The sequence below is a fragment of the Pecten maximus genome, chromosome 5 (assembly GCF_902652985.1).
Source record: "Pecten maximus chromosome 5, xPecMax1.1, whole genome shotgun sequence".
Classification (NCBI taxonomy): Eukaryota; Metazoa; Mollusca; class Bivalvia; order Pectinida; family Pectinidae; genus Pecten; species Pecten maximus.
In genome coordinates, this window is record NC_047019.1 from 31027376 (window position 1) to 31041409 (window position 14034).

The following is a 14034-nucleotide window of genomic DNA, read 5'->3' on the forward strand; positions in this document are numbered from 1 at the left end:
CATGTGATAAGTTTATTTACTGAAAATATAAATTCTACACATATTATTGTTTGTAACACAAATATTGATTTTTATTTATTAGTTAATGACGTAATTGATTATTTTATCTCGTTTTTGGCAGGTTAAAGGTCAGTTGCATGCTAGAGAGAGCTGTCTGCTATCTTCATCTTAGGACAACATGTAGACGTCTAAGAAGCTATGAACGTGTCTTTTCAAACAAAATCTAGACACGGTTACTCGGTTGAATTCTCACCGTATTACCCAAATCGTCTAGCATGTGCCACATCTCAATATTATGGTCTGGCAGGCAAGTATGTTTGTTCTTTGCTCCCACCCCAACGAGGGGTTTGCAACACAGGAACATAATTAGGCTATGATAGGAAGGAGTAAATGAAACAGGAGAGGAAAATGCAACGACCCGACTGGGACTTGAACTTGGAACCTCCGAACTCTGAGATGGATGCTTTGTTCTCAGTTCTGCTACACATACTGTATAAAGATAGTGTTTGATGGTATTGCTGGCTAATAGATAATATAGAAGACTAATCTTGTGTCAATAATTTAATGAATGAAAGAAATGATTTGAGATTTTCCCATGGTGTTGGATACAGTTCCTTACTGATGCGTCCACAGATGAAATTATAGTTAGTTATTACTTAATCTTCCTGGTACAATGCAACGGGGTTACATGATTTTGCACACAGGGGCTTGGCACGATTTTCCAAATGATGGTCCATATATATATGTTTTATAGTGTAATATATGGACCATCATTTGGAAAATCGTGCCAAGCCCCTGTGATTTTGCACACATTTGGTTTACTCAGAGACCTATATACTAGTATTACTATATATAGGTCTCTGGTTTACTGTATTTAAATACATCTATAAAAAAACATTTCAAATTTGAAAGAATACCTTACATTATTACATGTACAAATGCTTCATAACATACAAATGTTTAACCTGGTATATGTGCCCATGTTTATATATGTATCACTACGCATGGGAGCTGTTGCTAACTTGATTTTATTTCTGAGTTTGAAAATGATCGGGAACATAATTATTAATTTCATCCTTGGGATGCATTGTGATTCGAAAATCTGCCATATACAATGAAGAAAAAAAGTTGATTTCAATTGACACTAGCATTTCATTGTGTACAGTACTAGTGTTTGTATTTTATCACTGAAGGCAACATTGTTATGTACCTGAACATAATCAACTTGGATGCTGGAACTGCTTTACTGCGATTTTTGTCAATTTTAAAATCTCATGGGACTCCTGGCTAGGTCAGTGTGAGGGTGTGTCCCTCTGTTACGGAACTGTTTGACATATAATAAGTTTAAAGCCTCTATACGTTTTTGTTTATATAGATATAGATTTTTATCAAGTTAACATTTAATCCCGTATTGGTTTTATCTTCATCAAATTTCCTTTGAACCTTCTCAGTTTCATTAAGAATTCATAAGTATGTATAGTATAAACAATTAAAAATAGTTCTTGAACCAACCCTGCATGTGCTTAGTTACCAGGATGATAAACAGAAAAGCATGGGTTTGTTTATCAAATGCTGAGAAATTTCACTACCAATTCATGGTGGTTTTTCACGTTTAATTATAAACAATCTTACATTTTGTCTAACAAACTCAGGTTAACTCTGTAAGTCATAGATGATGTTGTAATTTTACCCACTCCTATTCTTTGCCTTCTCGACAGCAACCAGTCAGTATGTATGATCAAATTTGGGGCTTTCATTGCTATTCTGCCATTCTTTGCGCTTGTGTGCATGTCATACTTTCCTTTGCTCACTTACATATGGAGCACCACATTAGAGATTGCCCATAGTCAATGTGTAGTTTCCCATTTTAATTGCAATTAAGAAAAATAATTATATTGATTTTCACATTAAATCATTATTAGGGTATATATTTTATCTTTCAACATATTTTTGTAATTTTGTTACAATTTGTATGTTACGAAAACATAAAGAGGCTTTAAGCATTGTTCTAACACAGGACACTGCTTTAAGTCCTATCTGATGTACAGAATGCAATATGGGTTGTATTTCTCAAGCTTAACATGTAGGTTTCCTTGGTCCCTATAGTTGTGCCCCTTCAATTCTGAGTCTAATCGGAAAAACAAAATTAGGGTACAATTGTACGGTGTTTCATTTTCTTTTTTCTTTTCATGGTTCAAATATAGGTTGCGGGACACTGTTTGTTCTGGATACAACTCCAAATGGCCTTGTCCCATTGCGGGTATACCAGTGGAATGATGGTCTGTTTGAGGTTACCTGGTCTGAAGACAATGACAATGTGTTAGTGACAGCAGCTGGTGATGGCAGTGTCTTATTGTGGGATGTTTCTCATCCTCAGGTAATACTGAAATATGATAGATACTGTATTTAGTCTGAAATAAAACCAAAGGGTCAACATAGCAACTTTTGATTCCAAGTAGAGGGTGAACTTATTGGAGGACTTTGAGATAACAATTTTGTCATATTTTTAAGTTTATCTGCTCTGCTGGTAAGAATTTTTCTAAACTGCAGTAGACATTGGCAGCATCTTTAAACTGCAATAGATAGGATAGGACTTGTTACCAAACATCAACTTATTGCCAGATAAATACAGTAATAATCACCCATTGTGTCTATTTTTCTTGTGGTATGTACTAATTATAATCAACTTCCAGGAAGTCTAACAGTGATGTATAAATCTGATCAATGTGTAGCATCAATTGTGCCTTTCTATGTAGTTTTATTTCTCTGGATGGGGATATAAACTGTGTGACCTAATTATAATGATCCAGCTGTATATATGTACATTATATTCACATTTCATTATACTCAGAACAAAGCCTGAGCCATATTAGTAAGGCTTCATATTTAAGTAATGAAGAGGTTTGTTTTTATGTAGGGTCCACTGAAGGCACTTAAAGAACACACTAAAGAGGTATGTAAATTAATGGTTTAATGTATTGTGGACTTATATTTATTATTACCTGTAGTGTTATAATCATAAAAAAAACAATTGTCTCATTTAATTCAAATATATTTTATTTGTTTAAACTCCATGATATTTTGTTTAGTTACACATTACATACAACTGTGTGGGATTATCATTATAACAAATGGAAAGTTTGGTTACCATATGTGTCCTTTATTGATGGTCTATCTGTAGTGTATTTATGGCAGAGACTGTAAGATAGATTGTTTATACCTTGTGAAGTAGAGGATGTAATATGGACATACTGCAGTCTACACTAAGCATAGGTTGTAAGATCTGATTGGCTATTTAGGAATCTGACCTCTATTCCAGACTTACTCCGTACACTGGAGCCAGACAAGGAATGAGAACTTTGTGATCAGTGGGTCATGGGACAGTCTTATCAAACTGGTTTGTAATCAGATTTTCATTGTCGTTTTCTAATGACATTATTTTGGAATTAAGATTTTGAAGTTAAATTGTTATCAAGCAATCCCAGGATTTGGAAAGGCAAAATATACAATGTCATGTAAAATTGATGTAACATACTCACAATAGCATCTAAACATATCTATACATATCTCCAGAATTTTGGGAGGTTGTCTGTGTTGATGTTTTATGTAATTTCTCTTGAAAACGTACAAGCCCGTTCTTTTCTATACTATGTACAGGAAACAAGCTCTTTGTCTCTAATAACTCAAACACAAATACTTTTGCCTGTGCCTGCCTGACAGAGATTCCAGATGGACTAGCATTTAATCAATAAATATAAATACGTATAAATTACATATATATTTGTGAATACTTGTTCCCCACCCACCACATCATTGTAATTGTACCCAAACACTTTTGAATTAAATTCCGCACATCATAGAACACTGGGTTCAATTGTACTGACTCAACGTTGGCGCTTACACTCGTGCAACGATAATTCCTATAGAAAATGAGCACAAAAGATGGGGTTGAAAACATGGTTGTGACATTATCAAGTCTTGTTGGATTGATTGATATTAGTTAAATAGGAATTTTGATACATTTTCATATTTTATACCTATGGCACCGAAGACACTTTTGAGCATTACACCCGCGGGTACCCGGATTTTGCTGAGATGAAGGTGATGTGGATAATACCAGATCTGGCTTTTTGATCAATGTTCTACGTATCTTAATGATTTCCTTAACAGGCGAGGCTACCGCATCAATACGTTACAGGTCATTCACAGACAGACCTCTTTAAAGAGTCGAGGCAACCAGAGTAATCACAGAAAAAGCTTTGCGCCAAGTACCAGGCATTTTCTTCACATTAGTCCTTGAGCATGTGGGATGGGAATCAATCCTCAGAACTTAGTATCCCTGATTTCACCTTTGATGTTTATATAAGCAGCTTAGGGTCGTCAGCTAAGGAAAAGCCTGTTACTTGGTGCAAAGCTTTTTCAGACACGGGTGGGATGTTGTATAAAAAGGTCTTATGTGTACCCAGTTAGGATGGCATATAAAAAGGTCTTTTGTGTTCCATGGTGGAATGGTGTATAAAAAGGTCTAATATACTAAGGTGGGATGGTGTATAAAACATTCTATGTACCACAGTGGGATGGTGTATAAAAAGGTCTAATATACAAAGGTGGGATGGTGTATAAAAAGGTATAATATACCAAGGTGGGATGGTGTATAAAAAGGTCTTTATATACCAAGGTGGAATGGTGTATAAAAAGGTCTTTATATACCAAGGTGGAATGGTGTATAAAAAGGTCTTTATATACCAAGGTGGAATGGTGTATAAAAAGGTCTTAATATACCAAGGTGGGATGGTGTATAAAAAGGTCTAATATACCACGGTGGGATGGTGTATAAAAAGGTCTAATATACCAAGGTGGGATGGCCTATAAAAAGGTCTAATATACCAAGGTGGGATGGTGTATAAAAAGGTCTTATATACCACGGTGGGATGGTGTATAAAAAGGTCTAATATACCAAGGTGGGATGGCCTATAAAAAGGTCTTATATACCACGGTGGGATGGTGTATAAAAAGGTCTAATATACCAAGGTGGGATGGTGTATAAAAAGGTCTAATATACCAAGGTGGGATGGTGTATAAAAAGGTCTAATATACCACGGTGGGATGGTGTATAAAAAGGTCTAATATACCAAGGTGGGATGATGTATAAAAAGGTCTAATATACCAAGGTGGGATGATGTATAAAAAGGTCTAATATACCAAGGTGGGATGGTGTATAAAAAGGTCTAATATACCAAGGCGGGATGGCCTATAAAAAGGTCTAATATACAAAGGTGGGATGGTGTATAAAAAGGTCTAATATACCAAGGTGGGATGGTGTATAAAAAGGTCTAATATACCAAGGTGGGATGGCCTATAAAAAGGTATAATATACCATGGTGGGATGGCCTATAAAAAGGTATAATATACCATGGTGGGAGTAGTGATACCTATATTACCATTTGACTGTCAGATATTTTGTTGCAGTGGGACATCTCTCAACCAAACTCTCTAGCCACCTTTTCAGGTCATAGGTCAATGGTTTACTCTGTGAGATGGTCACCGCATATCCCAGGGTGCTTTGCTTCAGCGTCAGGTGGGTATAGATATAAATACAAAATGTTCTTTCTTGTTGGAGTATTGCTGTCATTATTTTTAAAATGACAAGATTGGAAAACTATCAATTAAAATACAGCAAGGTTCATGTATATTGATGTTGCTGGGCTTCTTACACTATACCAAAGTCATCAGTATATCTGTACAATATGAATTATTTTAACAATTTCTTACATTTGATTCATGAAGTTTAGTTCCTTGCATATTTCTTTGGGAATCATCAGGCTATCATTATTGTGTATAAATTGTAACAGTGTATTAATGCTATGGCGATAACATACTGGTGATCGAGTAATTGTGGTTTGACAAGTTGTTAAGACTAAACTCACCATTTCTAGAATAGGTAGAATGTAGATTGGTCCTCTTTGTACATTTGGGGATACGGTGGATTGAGTAATCTATATGTACTCCATTCAAAAGTGTTCTAAGAGTGACTGATAATTAACCCCTGTGGTAATGGATAGAAAGAAGAATTGTCTCCCCTGTACCAGTTGAAATTAAAAAAAAAAAAAAACATCACTGCATGTACTTACATAATTACTCGGCTCTGATGGGTGTTGTTTATGATACATATGTAGGTGACCAGACGCTGTGTGTATGGGATGTCAGAAAGCCACAGTTTGCTCAGACTGTGATTCCTGCTCATGAAGGGGAGGTTCTCAGCTGCGATTGGTGTAAATATGACCAGGTATACTTGTATGGTAATAGCTAGACAATTCTGGTATGAGGAACACTTCCAGAGTATCTAGATATATTTGATGATAAAATTACAATGACATCATAGCTATATTTTGACCTGGTAATCACTGAATGAGAATTTCACCGGATTCATAGGAAAACTTCCGAAAAGACTTCTATAGACTTACCTGTTATTTACTAATCATTTTGTATCTTTTGTACAATAACATTTCTTGAAATGAATTTCAGCAAAAGGAATGCTAAATCATGATGAGTAAAAACGTAACAAACATTATAAATCTCCATCAGAAGTAGGCAGATCTGACAATCATAATATCCTTTGAGGTGGTAGATAACATAATATATTGTAAATCTGGATAATCTAGCGACATGCCTGTAACTATAGCCCAGAAAACATTGTCATCTTTGTGTAAATGCCTTCTGAATGGGTTAGTTTAAGATGATATGTCATCAGTGAAATTTTGTGTAGAATATTGATGCTATATTCTTTCTTTGTACAGAATATGTTGTTCAGTGGGTCTGTGGACGGTACAATACGAGTGTGGGACATCCGAAATCCTCAAACACCACTCAATCAACTCCTGGGACACAAATTAGCTGTGAGGAGAGTCAAGGTACAGTGTCATAGAGTCTTGTCGGGTTTGTTACAGCCAGTTTTTATAATGCTGTTGTATTATAAAAATTATGATGCTTTAACCACAGGATAATTGGAATTTGGATTTTAAAGTTTAAATACATGGTATTGGAAAACTATCAAATCCAGAGGTTCATTCCTGCTCTATTGAATGGTACAGCTTGATCAGGAAAATACTTGCCTAAAATACAAAGATAATCGGAAAAGTCTTGAGGACTGTGTAGTTTTATTCTCCTGTATGTAATTATATAACATCATTATGTTTTATATGTCCAGGCCTCCCCTCATTCTGGAAACATCCTGGCTTCCTGTTCTTATGATTTCACAACTAGGTGAGTTTTTTGGTGGCTGTAGACATTAATGTCAGTTTAGTAGTTGTGTATTAATCAACTAAAGGTATCAATCAATTAAAACATTTCTCCTTGAATATCCTAACAAAAATAAATACATGTATCTTCTTTTTTCTTGACGTGAAGAACTGGCAACCATTTATTTGCATAAAATATATTTGTTTAGTTCAATGTATGAACTGTCACGAGAATATGTTGCAATAAAATTTTAACTGATGAGATTTTATGCAATTTAAAATGAAGTTATAATTTTAGCTTCTAGAGTCTCACAAAAAAACCCCAACTTCTGAGATTCATTTCATCAATTCTTATGTGAAATGAAAACTCATTTAAGGTCCTATTTATATACACATATAAATATATTTCTCTTGGTACAACTACGACAGGAAATTCAAATCTATATCTTCGGATCACCAACACATAGTGTATATGATACATTGTGCTAATAAATAGATATATAACATAGTAACACAATTTGTGTCCATGTATGTAAACATGTAAACCATCACTACGCCATTGAAACATTCTTTTTTAAGAACGCAGTGGTATAAGGTGCTGGTATTTCTGGCTAGGCGATTGGGTGCCATAGATCGTGAGTTCGAGGCCTGGTCAGGGCAAGAGTAAAAAAGTTGTCTTCCTTCATCATTTGTGTTACTATGTTATAAATATAAATATATGTACATAATTTTTTTCCCTCACAGACTAGGATGTGGATGTTGTTAACTTTAGATATACAGGTCCCTTAACTCCTCTCTCTTTATTTAGGGTTTGGGATATGACTGGCCCTGCTGCCTTGGAGGTGATTGAACACCACACAGAGTTTGTGTATGGCCTAGACTTTAACCTCCACATTCCTGGACAGATCGCAGACTGTGGCTGGGATGAAATGGTTCATGTCTTCTCCCCTCGAACACTGAAGCCATAAACATTTGCCTCATCCGATATGGACTAGAGCTCAGATGAAGTATTATAACTGTACATCTTTTCACCAGCAAACTGCAGTTGTAATCCTCCATATGCTTTGATAGATAGCTCGCTGGTTGGGATGAGGTGGTCCATGTTTACTTTTTTCACTCACTGCAACCATAAACACAAACAACATGGAGTAACTGAGTGGACGTTATAGTAAGTGTTGCACATCATATCCAGTGCAGACTCCTACCTCTCTGGATGATAAACTATTAATAACTTGGACAATGCTGTGAGCATCTACCACCCATCCACTGCTATTTTAACCTACTAAACAGAAATCTCATCATCCCAGGACATATAACTGTAGCAATAATAATCAAACTACTGCCGTATTACTTGTTTTAAATAGGTCAAAAAGAAATACTACTTTTTCACAAGAAGTTACATAGAAGCTTCTAAAACTCTGTCATTGATATTGTATCAAGCATCACAGACATGAAAATAAGACTTGTCATACCGGTAGTTGTTTAGTTATTCTAGAATGATCAGGTATATTATTGATATGATTAGTTTAATTTGTAGTGAACAGTAGCATAATAATTATGTTTTTTATATCGTCTGTAGAGTATTGAAAGTTCCTGGATGTTGAGCATTCAGCAAATAACAGCTGAATTATTGGATTGTTTATCAATCACAATTTATGTTAAGCTTTTATTTACAAAAAATGAGAGGAAGCCTTCTTTTCAATTAATATTCGACAGGTCAGGATAACCTATAGTCATTGTACTTCCTCCATTGTCGTACATCTTCGATCATGTGTAAACTTTTCATTCAAATGACTTTTTCTCATTAACCAGAAGGCTCGGGGAACTGATATTGACTCTGTAGCATGCTTGGATAAAGCTTTACCAAGTTTGTTCAAATATATGACCTTGACCTACTTTCATACGTCTTCGATCATGTGTAAACTTTTCATTCAAATTACTTTTTCTCAATAACCAGAAGGCTTGGGGAATTGATATTGACTTGATATTAGGCCTGTAGCATACTGGGGTGAATGCTACAAAGTGTGTTCAAATGAATGACTTTTACCTACATTTAGGATCACATTGGTGAAATAGGCTAAAATCTTCAAATGACTTCTTAATAACCATGAGGACCAGGGACTTGATATTGGGTCTGTAGCGTGCTTATGTGAAATGCTACCATATTTGTTCAAATGAATATCCTTGATCTTCATTCATAGTCACATGGGTCAGATAGGATAAAATCTTTAAACAAGTTATTCTCAATGACCATGGCTTACATGAAAGGTCACAGGGGCAAATCAAATAGGTTTAAGTCTTTAAACAGTGATTTCTCGATAGCCAAGAGACTCGGATACGTGATATTAGGCCAATAGTATGCTGGAATGAAGGACTAGAAAATGTATTAACATGAATAAAGCTATCCAACTCTTTGAATAAAGTGATAATCAGCGACGTTTCTGCAGAAATGACCTAGATAAACTTTATAGTTGCTGTAGAGCAAGGTGAGTAATACAGACCCATTGGGCCTCTTGTTGCATCTTTCTGATCTTGCACCAAGAAATGCCCCTTTATTTACTTGCTATAGTAGTATAATGTACTCAAAGTAGTCAGATGACCATTAAGGCCTGTTGGGCCACTTGTGTAAAAAGAGGTGTTTTATTAATCTAAGTGATCATTACATACAGACTGTTTTCTTCATTTCACAACAATTAATTAAATAAATCAATGGGTATTTGGCAACAGGCTATGCCTATATTTCAGCTCTCTCTCAAAATCAATTCCTACTTTTTACAAGACATGCTGTTTGTTACTTTGCAATATTATTAATGTGCGATAAAAGATGGTTGTGTATTAAAACTCACCATACCTGCATGTTAAGATTTTATTCATTGTTATTAAATATCTGATTATATGTGATTTATGCATTTTGATATGAATTATTCATTGTATCTTAATTTATTTTAATAAAATAAACATTGATACTATTTTTCCCTTTCCCATTCTGTAAATGAGTTGAGTATGTACACAAGATGCAACAACACACAAAGATAAAGCAAAGCAATGTAATTCGATCGATATATGGCAGAAGAGAATTTAAATTCTTAAAAGAGGCAAATGTTTATTACAAGTTTAGCAGTTGGTTCCGACAGTTAACAATAAAAAAAAGAATACCAAAATGAAAAGAAAGTTTCATGAAAGCCAATTCCTGTGTACCTATTTGTTCCATGTTCCCTTCACACATGTAATACTGATCATGACTTCTCGATAAAATACAAGAAATGGAACGGTTAAGACACAGAAAGAAAATGTTATGGTTGTCATATCACTCCTGAAATCAAGAGAGGCTAACACCACTCTCTTTAATGATTGTACAAAAGACACACAAGATATCAGCACATTTCAAAACAGACTGAGAGTAGATACAACAGAGCCTAAATGGATTGCCATTGATGTTAAGGGTCTAAAGTATTGATCAAAGGAGTTCAAAAATTCAAATAGGTCGAAAGATGTGCCAAAATCTTGATAGGGAGTTGCAAAAGACCCATCATCAATTTCATGATTTTTATCCCACCATCTGATGATGTTTAAATTACCTTGAATACCTTGTATTTGGTCTGTGGTAGTCCTTAAACAATTGTTGGTATTGCTGTTTCTTAAGAAGAACTGGATGGATCTTTCTCAAATTTTATATGTAGGTTCCCCTTGGTCTAGAGTTGCACCCATTCAATTTTGAGTCTAATAAGGGAAAAAATGGCTGACATATAGCCATCTTTGATTTCGACATTGTCTGTCCCTCATCCCTCAATTTTTCTTTAAATCGCTACTTGTCATAATATATGGAATAGATTTTTAGAAAATTTGGTCTGAGGCATCCATTGGGGAAGGGCAACAAAATGCACACAATAAGTGACAGTGGCCATAGTGGCGGAGCCAAATAGGGGAAATAATTTAGTAGTTATGAACAGCTAAATGAATTTGTCCAAATCTCTTAAGGAGCGTCCTTGGAGGTGCAAAACAAATTATGCATAATTGGCGACTCTTGTCCCGCAGGGGCCAGAGGGCCGGGGCCAAATAGGGACATTAGAGGCACATCCTTTGAATAGCTACTAGCCTAGGCCAGTCAATGGATTTTGATGAAATTTGGTCAAAGTATTCTTTGGGGAGGCCAAATATGAGAAACAGAAGTAAGTACTTTAAATAGCTATTGTCGTTGATAATGGACATAATGGATTTGATCTGTATTTGGTCTGAAGCATCCTTGGTTCAATTGGAACTAATTTTGTATTGAATTCCAGTTTCAGTCAAATTCCCACAAACCACCGGAGAAAAAGGGTCCTAAAAGGGGAAATGTAGCAAGTTCTTTGAAATCATTTTGCTGTAGAAATTTAATGTTTTGCCATAATCACAGTAATATCCAGGTAAACGATACAAGCCTTCTGGGCCTCTTGTTACCGTTATTTGTTTAGAAGTACGGGAAGGATATTCCCCAGCCTTCATATGTAGGTTCCCTTTGGTCCCTAATTTTGCTCATTCAAATTTGGGTCGGATCTTTCATAGGACCAGTAAACATTCAAGGGTTGGTGCTTAGATCCCTTTGGGATCTCTTGTAATATTGAATTTCAATAATTTTCAGTGTTGGATTTCAAAAGAACATACAGTACATGTGTATTTACATTATGAACATTGTCGCTATTCTATTTCAGTGAATTAAAACCATCACCCTACTAGCAGATTATGATAAACCTGGGACTGAAAAGTCCACCTGCAATCTCAGAGGTTGTACAAAAGACACACAGAACCTTTCAAAACGAATTTCTCGTGAAAAGCGGTAAAAAAGTGAAATTCATGTGAAATGTTTCACGTGAAGAAACATTGGCTGTGTAGTCGGACAATCCTCGATTTCACTGCCATAGGTGACGCACGAACACTGTGTATTCGGTGAGTTTAACACTATTGTGTAATATGGTAACAAACTTTCCACATGGACACCTGTATATGATGTCTGGAGTCACCTATTAATAGTTAAATTAAACCGTGTACAATCCTAATCCCATAGAGTTTGTTATGGGGAATAGTTGTTTTACACATAGAATTTCTATGCGCCGCATTCATGTGTAGTAGTTTTAAGTTGTACTTACTTTCTTGTTCGAACCGCCTAAATTAGCTTTATAAGTTATTCTGACTAGTTAATAAACTTTCCCCACGAACTGCATAAAAAGTTCTAAACAAACGTGTCTGCGTGACTTTCGTACCTGATATCGCCAAACGTACACAGCGCAAAACCTGTTCTATCTATTACAGGTTTTAATTTCATCATTTCAGCAGTTTCTTTAAGAAATAATTAACGATGATTCGTGTATTATTGCAGGATATACAACGAGGACGAGGATATTTTGCAATTAAATTAATAACGAAGGCCGCAGGCCTGAGTTATTAATTAAAATTGCAAAATATCCGAGTCCGAGTTGTATATCCTGCAACAATACACGAGTCAAAGTTGATTATTTCTATTCTACCATGTACTGTTTAGTTCTGAGATCGACCTCTTTCTAATAGAAAAACAGCAAAGAAACCCCGGGAAAACCTTGTAATTTATTTCTTGAGTATTGCATTATTTGTTGATGAAATATACAGGCAATACAGTACTACGATCAAGAGTATCTATCATATGACATTGATTTTGAAAATTAAAAAAAAAAAGAACAAAAAGTGGGGGCCTCCGTAGGATTCGAACTCGCGTCGTGATAAAAATATATTGAAAGACTAACCCATTAGCCCACTCGGCTATAGCAACCTTTTATGAAACTGGTGAATATTAGATATTTAAAATTGTCACAGCCGTAACTCACGAGCGTGTATTATTGGCACGAGCGTGGGTTATTGGAAAATAATACATGGTTTTTAACCAATCAAAACTGGCGTTACATAGCAAACATGGTAGAATTATATTTATTTCCCGTATTCTCCGTCGTTATTGTTAAACTTCTGTCCCTTCTTGCTAAAGATAGGCTACACAAGAAGGAGAGTCTTGTAGAACAAATCTTACCAACAATATTCACACGGAATCTTAAAAAACCCCAGCGTGTGTTAAAAAAGTGTTCGGGAACAGGTGAGCCTACAAAAAAGACTATTGCATTTTTAGCACGCCTCGATTTCCAATTCATACTTAGGTGTTATTAGGTGTGAGGCTTTTGTACAATATATTTCAGCGCAGTATGTGTTGCTGGTAGTGTTTTTTTCAGCCCCAGTATGTGCTGTAGAATATACTGCATTACTCCTTCCTTTATTATTATTATTGTTATGCTGGTAGAAGTTATCATATCTCCTACGTGCAGTAGGAGTAATATTACCTATCTCCTACACGTTGTAGGAATAATCATATAATCTCGTATTCATTTCCCTCAGATAATTTAGTAACAGGCCATATTTATTAAAATCGTCTTCTCGTAAATTAACTATGATACCACAGGTATATAATCACAGCAAACCTCAAAGGCTAAAAATCCACCTGCAGAACTTCACCCAAAAGTAATAAAAACACACACAGGAGTAACGTTATGACTTAATTAGAAATGTAACACACGGCACATTACTTAAACATATTGATCAAAAGCTCGTGATTCAACGCAAGGCAGTAGAAAATTCAGACATTAAACTTGTCGATGATAAAGGAATTTAACCATTGAATACACATAGCCTCAATTTAGCTTTAGTCCGTGTTTCATTTGGCCAACACACACCATTGTAAACTCCTCTACCTTCTCAGGTGAAGCTGTCATGCGCATGACATAGGGACAAAACACAACACGGC

General features: G+C 35.4%; 1 protein-coding gene across 1 annotated transcript; it reads left to right on the forward strand.

The window, feature by feature from the left end:
* The first annotated feature begins 127 nt into the window (after window positions 1–127).
* Window positions 128–10147, forward strand: LOC117327785 (peroxisomal targeting signal 2 receptor-like). Its single transcript, XM_033884957.1, has 9 exons — window positions 128–307; window positions 2205–2377; window positions 2918–2953; window positions 3320–3397; window positions 5470–5578; window positions 6177–6286; window positions 6798–6911; window positions 7208–7263; window positions 8047–10147. Exons 1-9 carry the CDS (start codon window positions 199–201, stop codon window positions 8204–8206), a joined length of 945 nt encoding a protein of 314 aa, XP_033740848.1. The 5' UTR covers window positions 128–198; the 3' UTR covers window positions 8207–10147.
* Window positions 10148–14034: the final 3887 nt, after the last annotated feature.

What these genes read in the sequence shown, in the direction of transcription:
- LOC117327785 (XM_033884957.1), top strand. Translation starts at nt 199, where the DNA reads ATGAACGTGTCTTTTCAAACAAAATCTAGACACGGTTACTCGGTTGAA. An exon ending in TCAATATTATGGTCTGGCAG is followed by an intron (nt 308 to 2,204) that starts GCAAGTATGTTT and finishes GTTCAAATATAG; the next exon opens with GTTGCGGGACACTGTTTGTT. An exon ending in ATTGGTGTAAATATGACCAG is followed by an intron (nt 6,287 to 6,797) that starts GTATACTTGTAT and finishes TTCTTTGTACAG; the next exon opens with AATATGTTGTTCAGTGGGTC.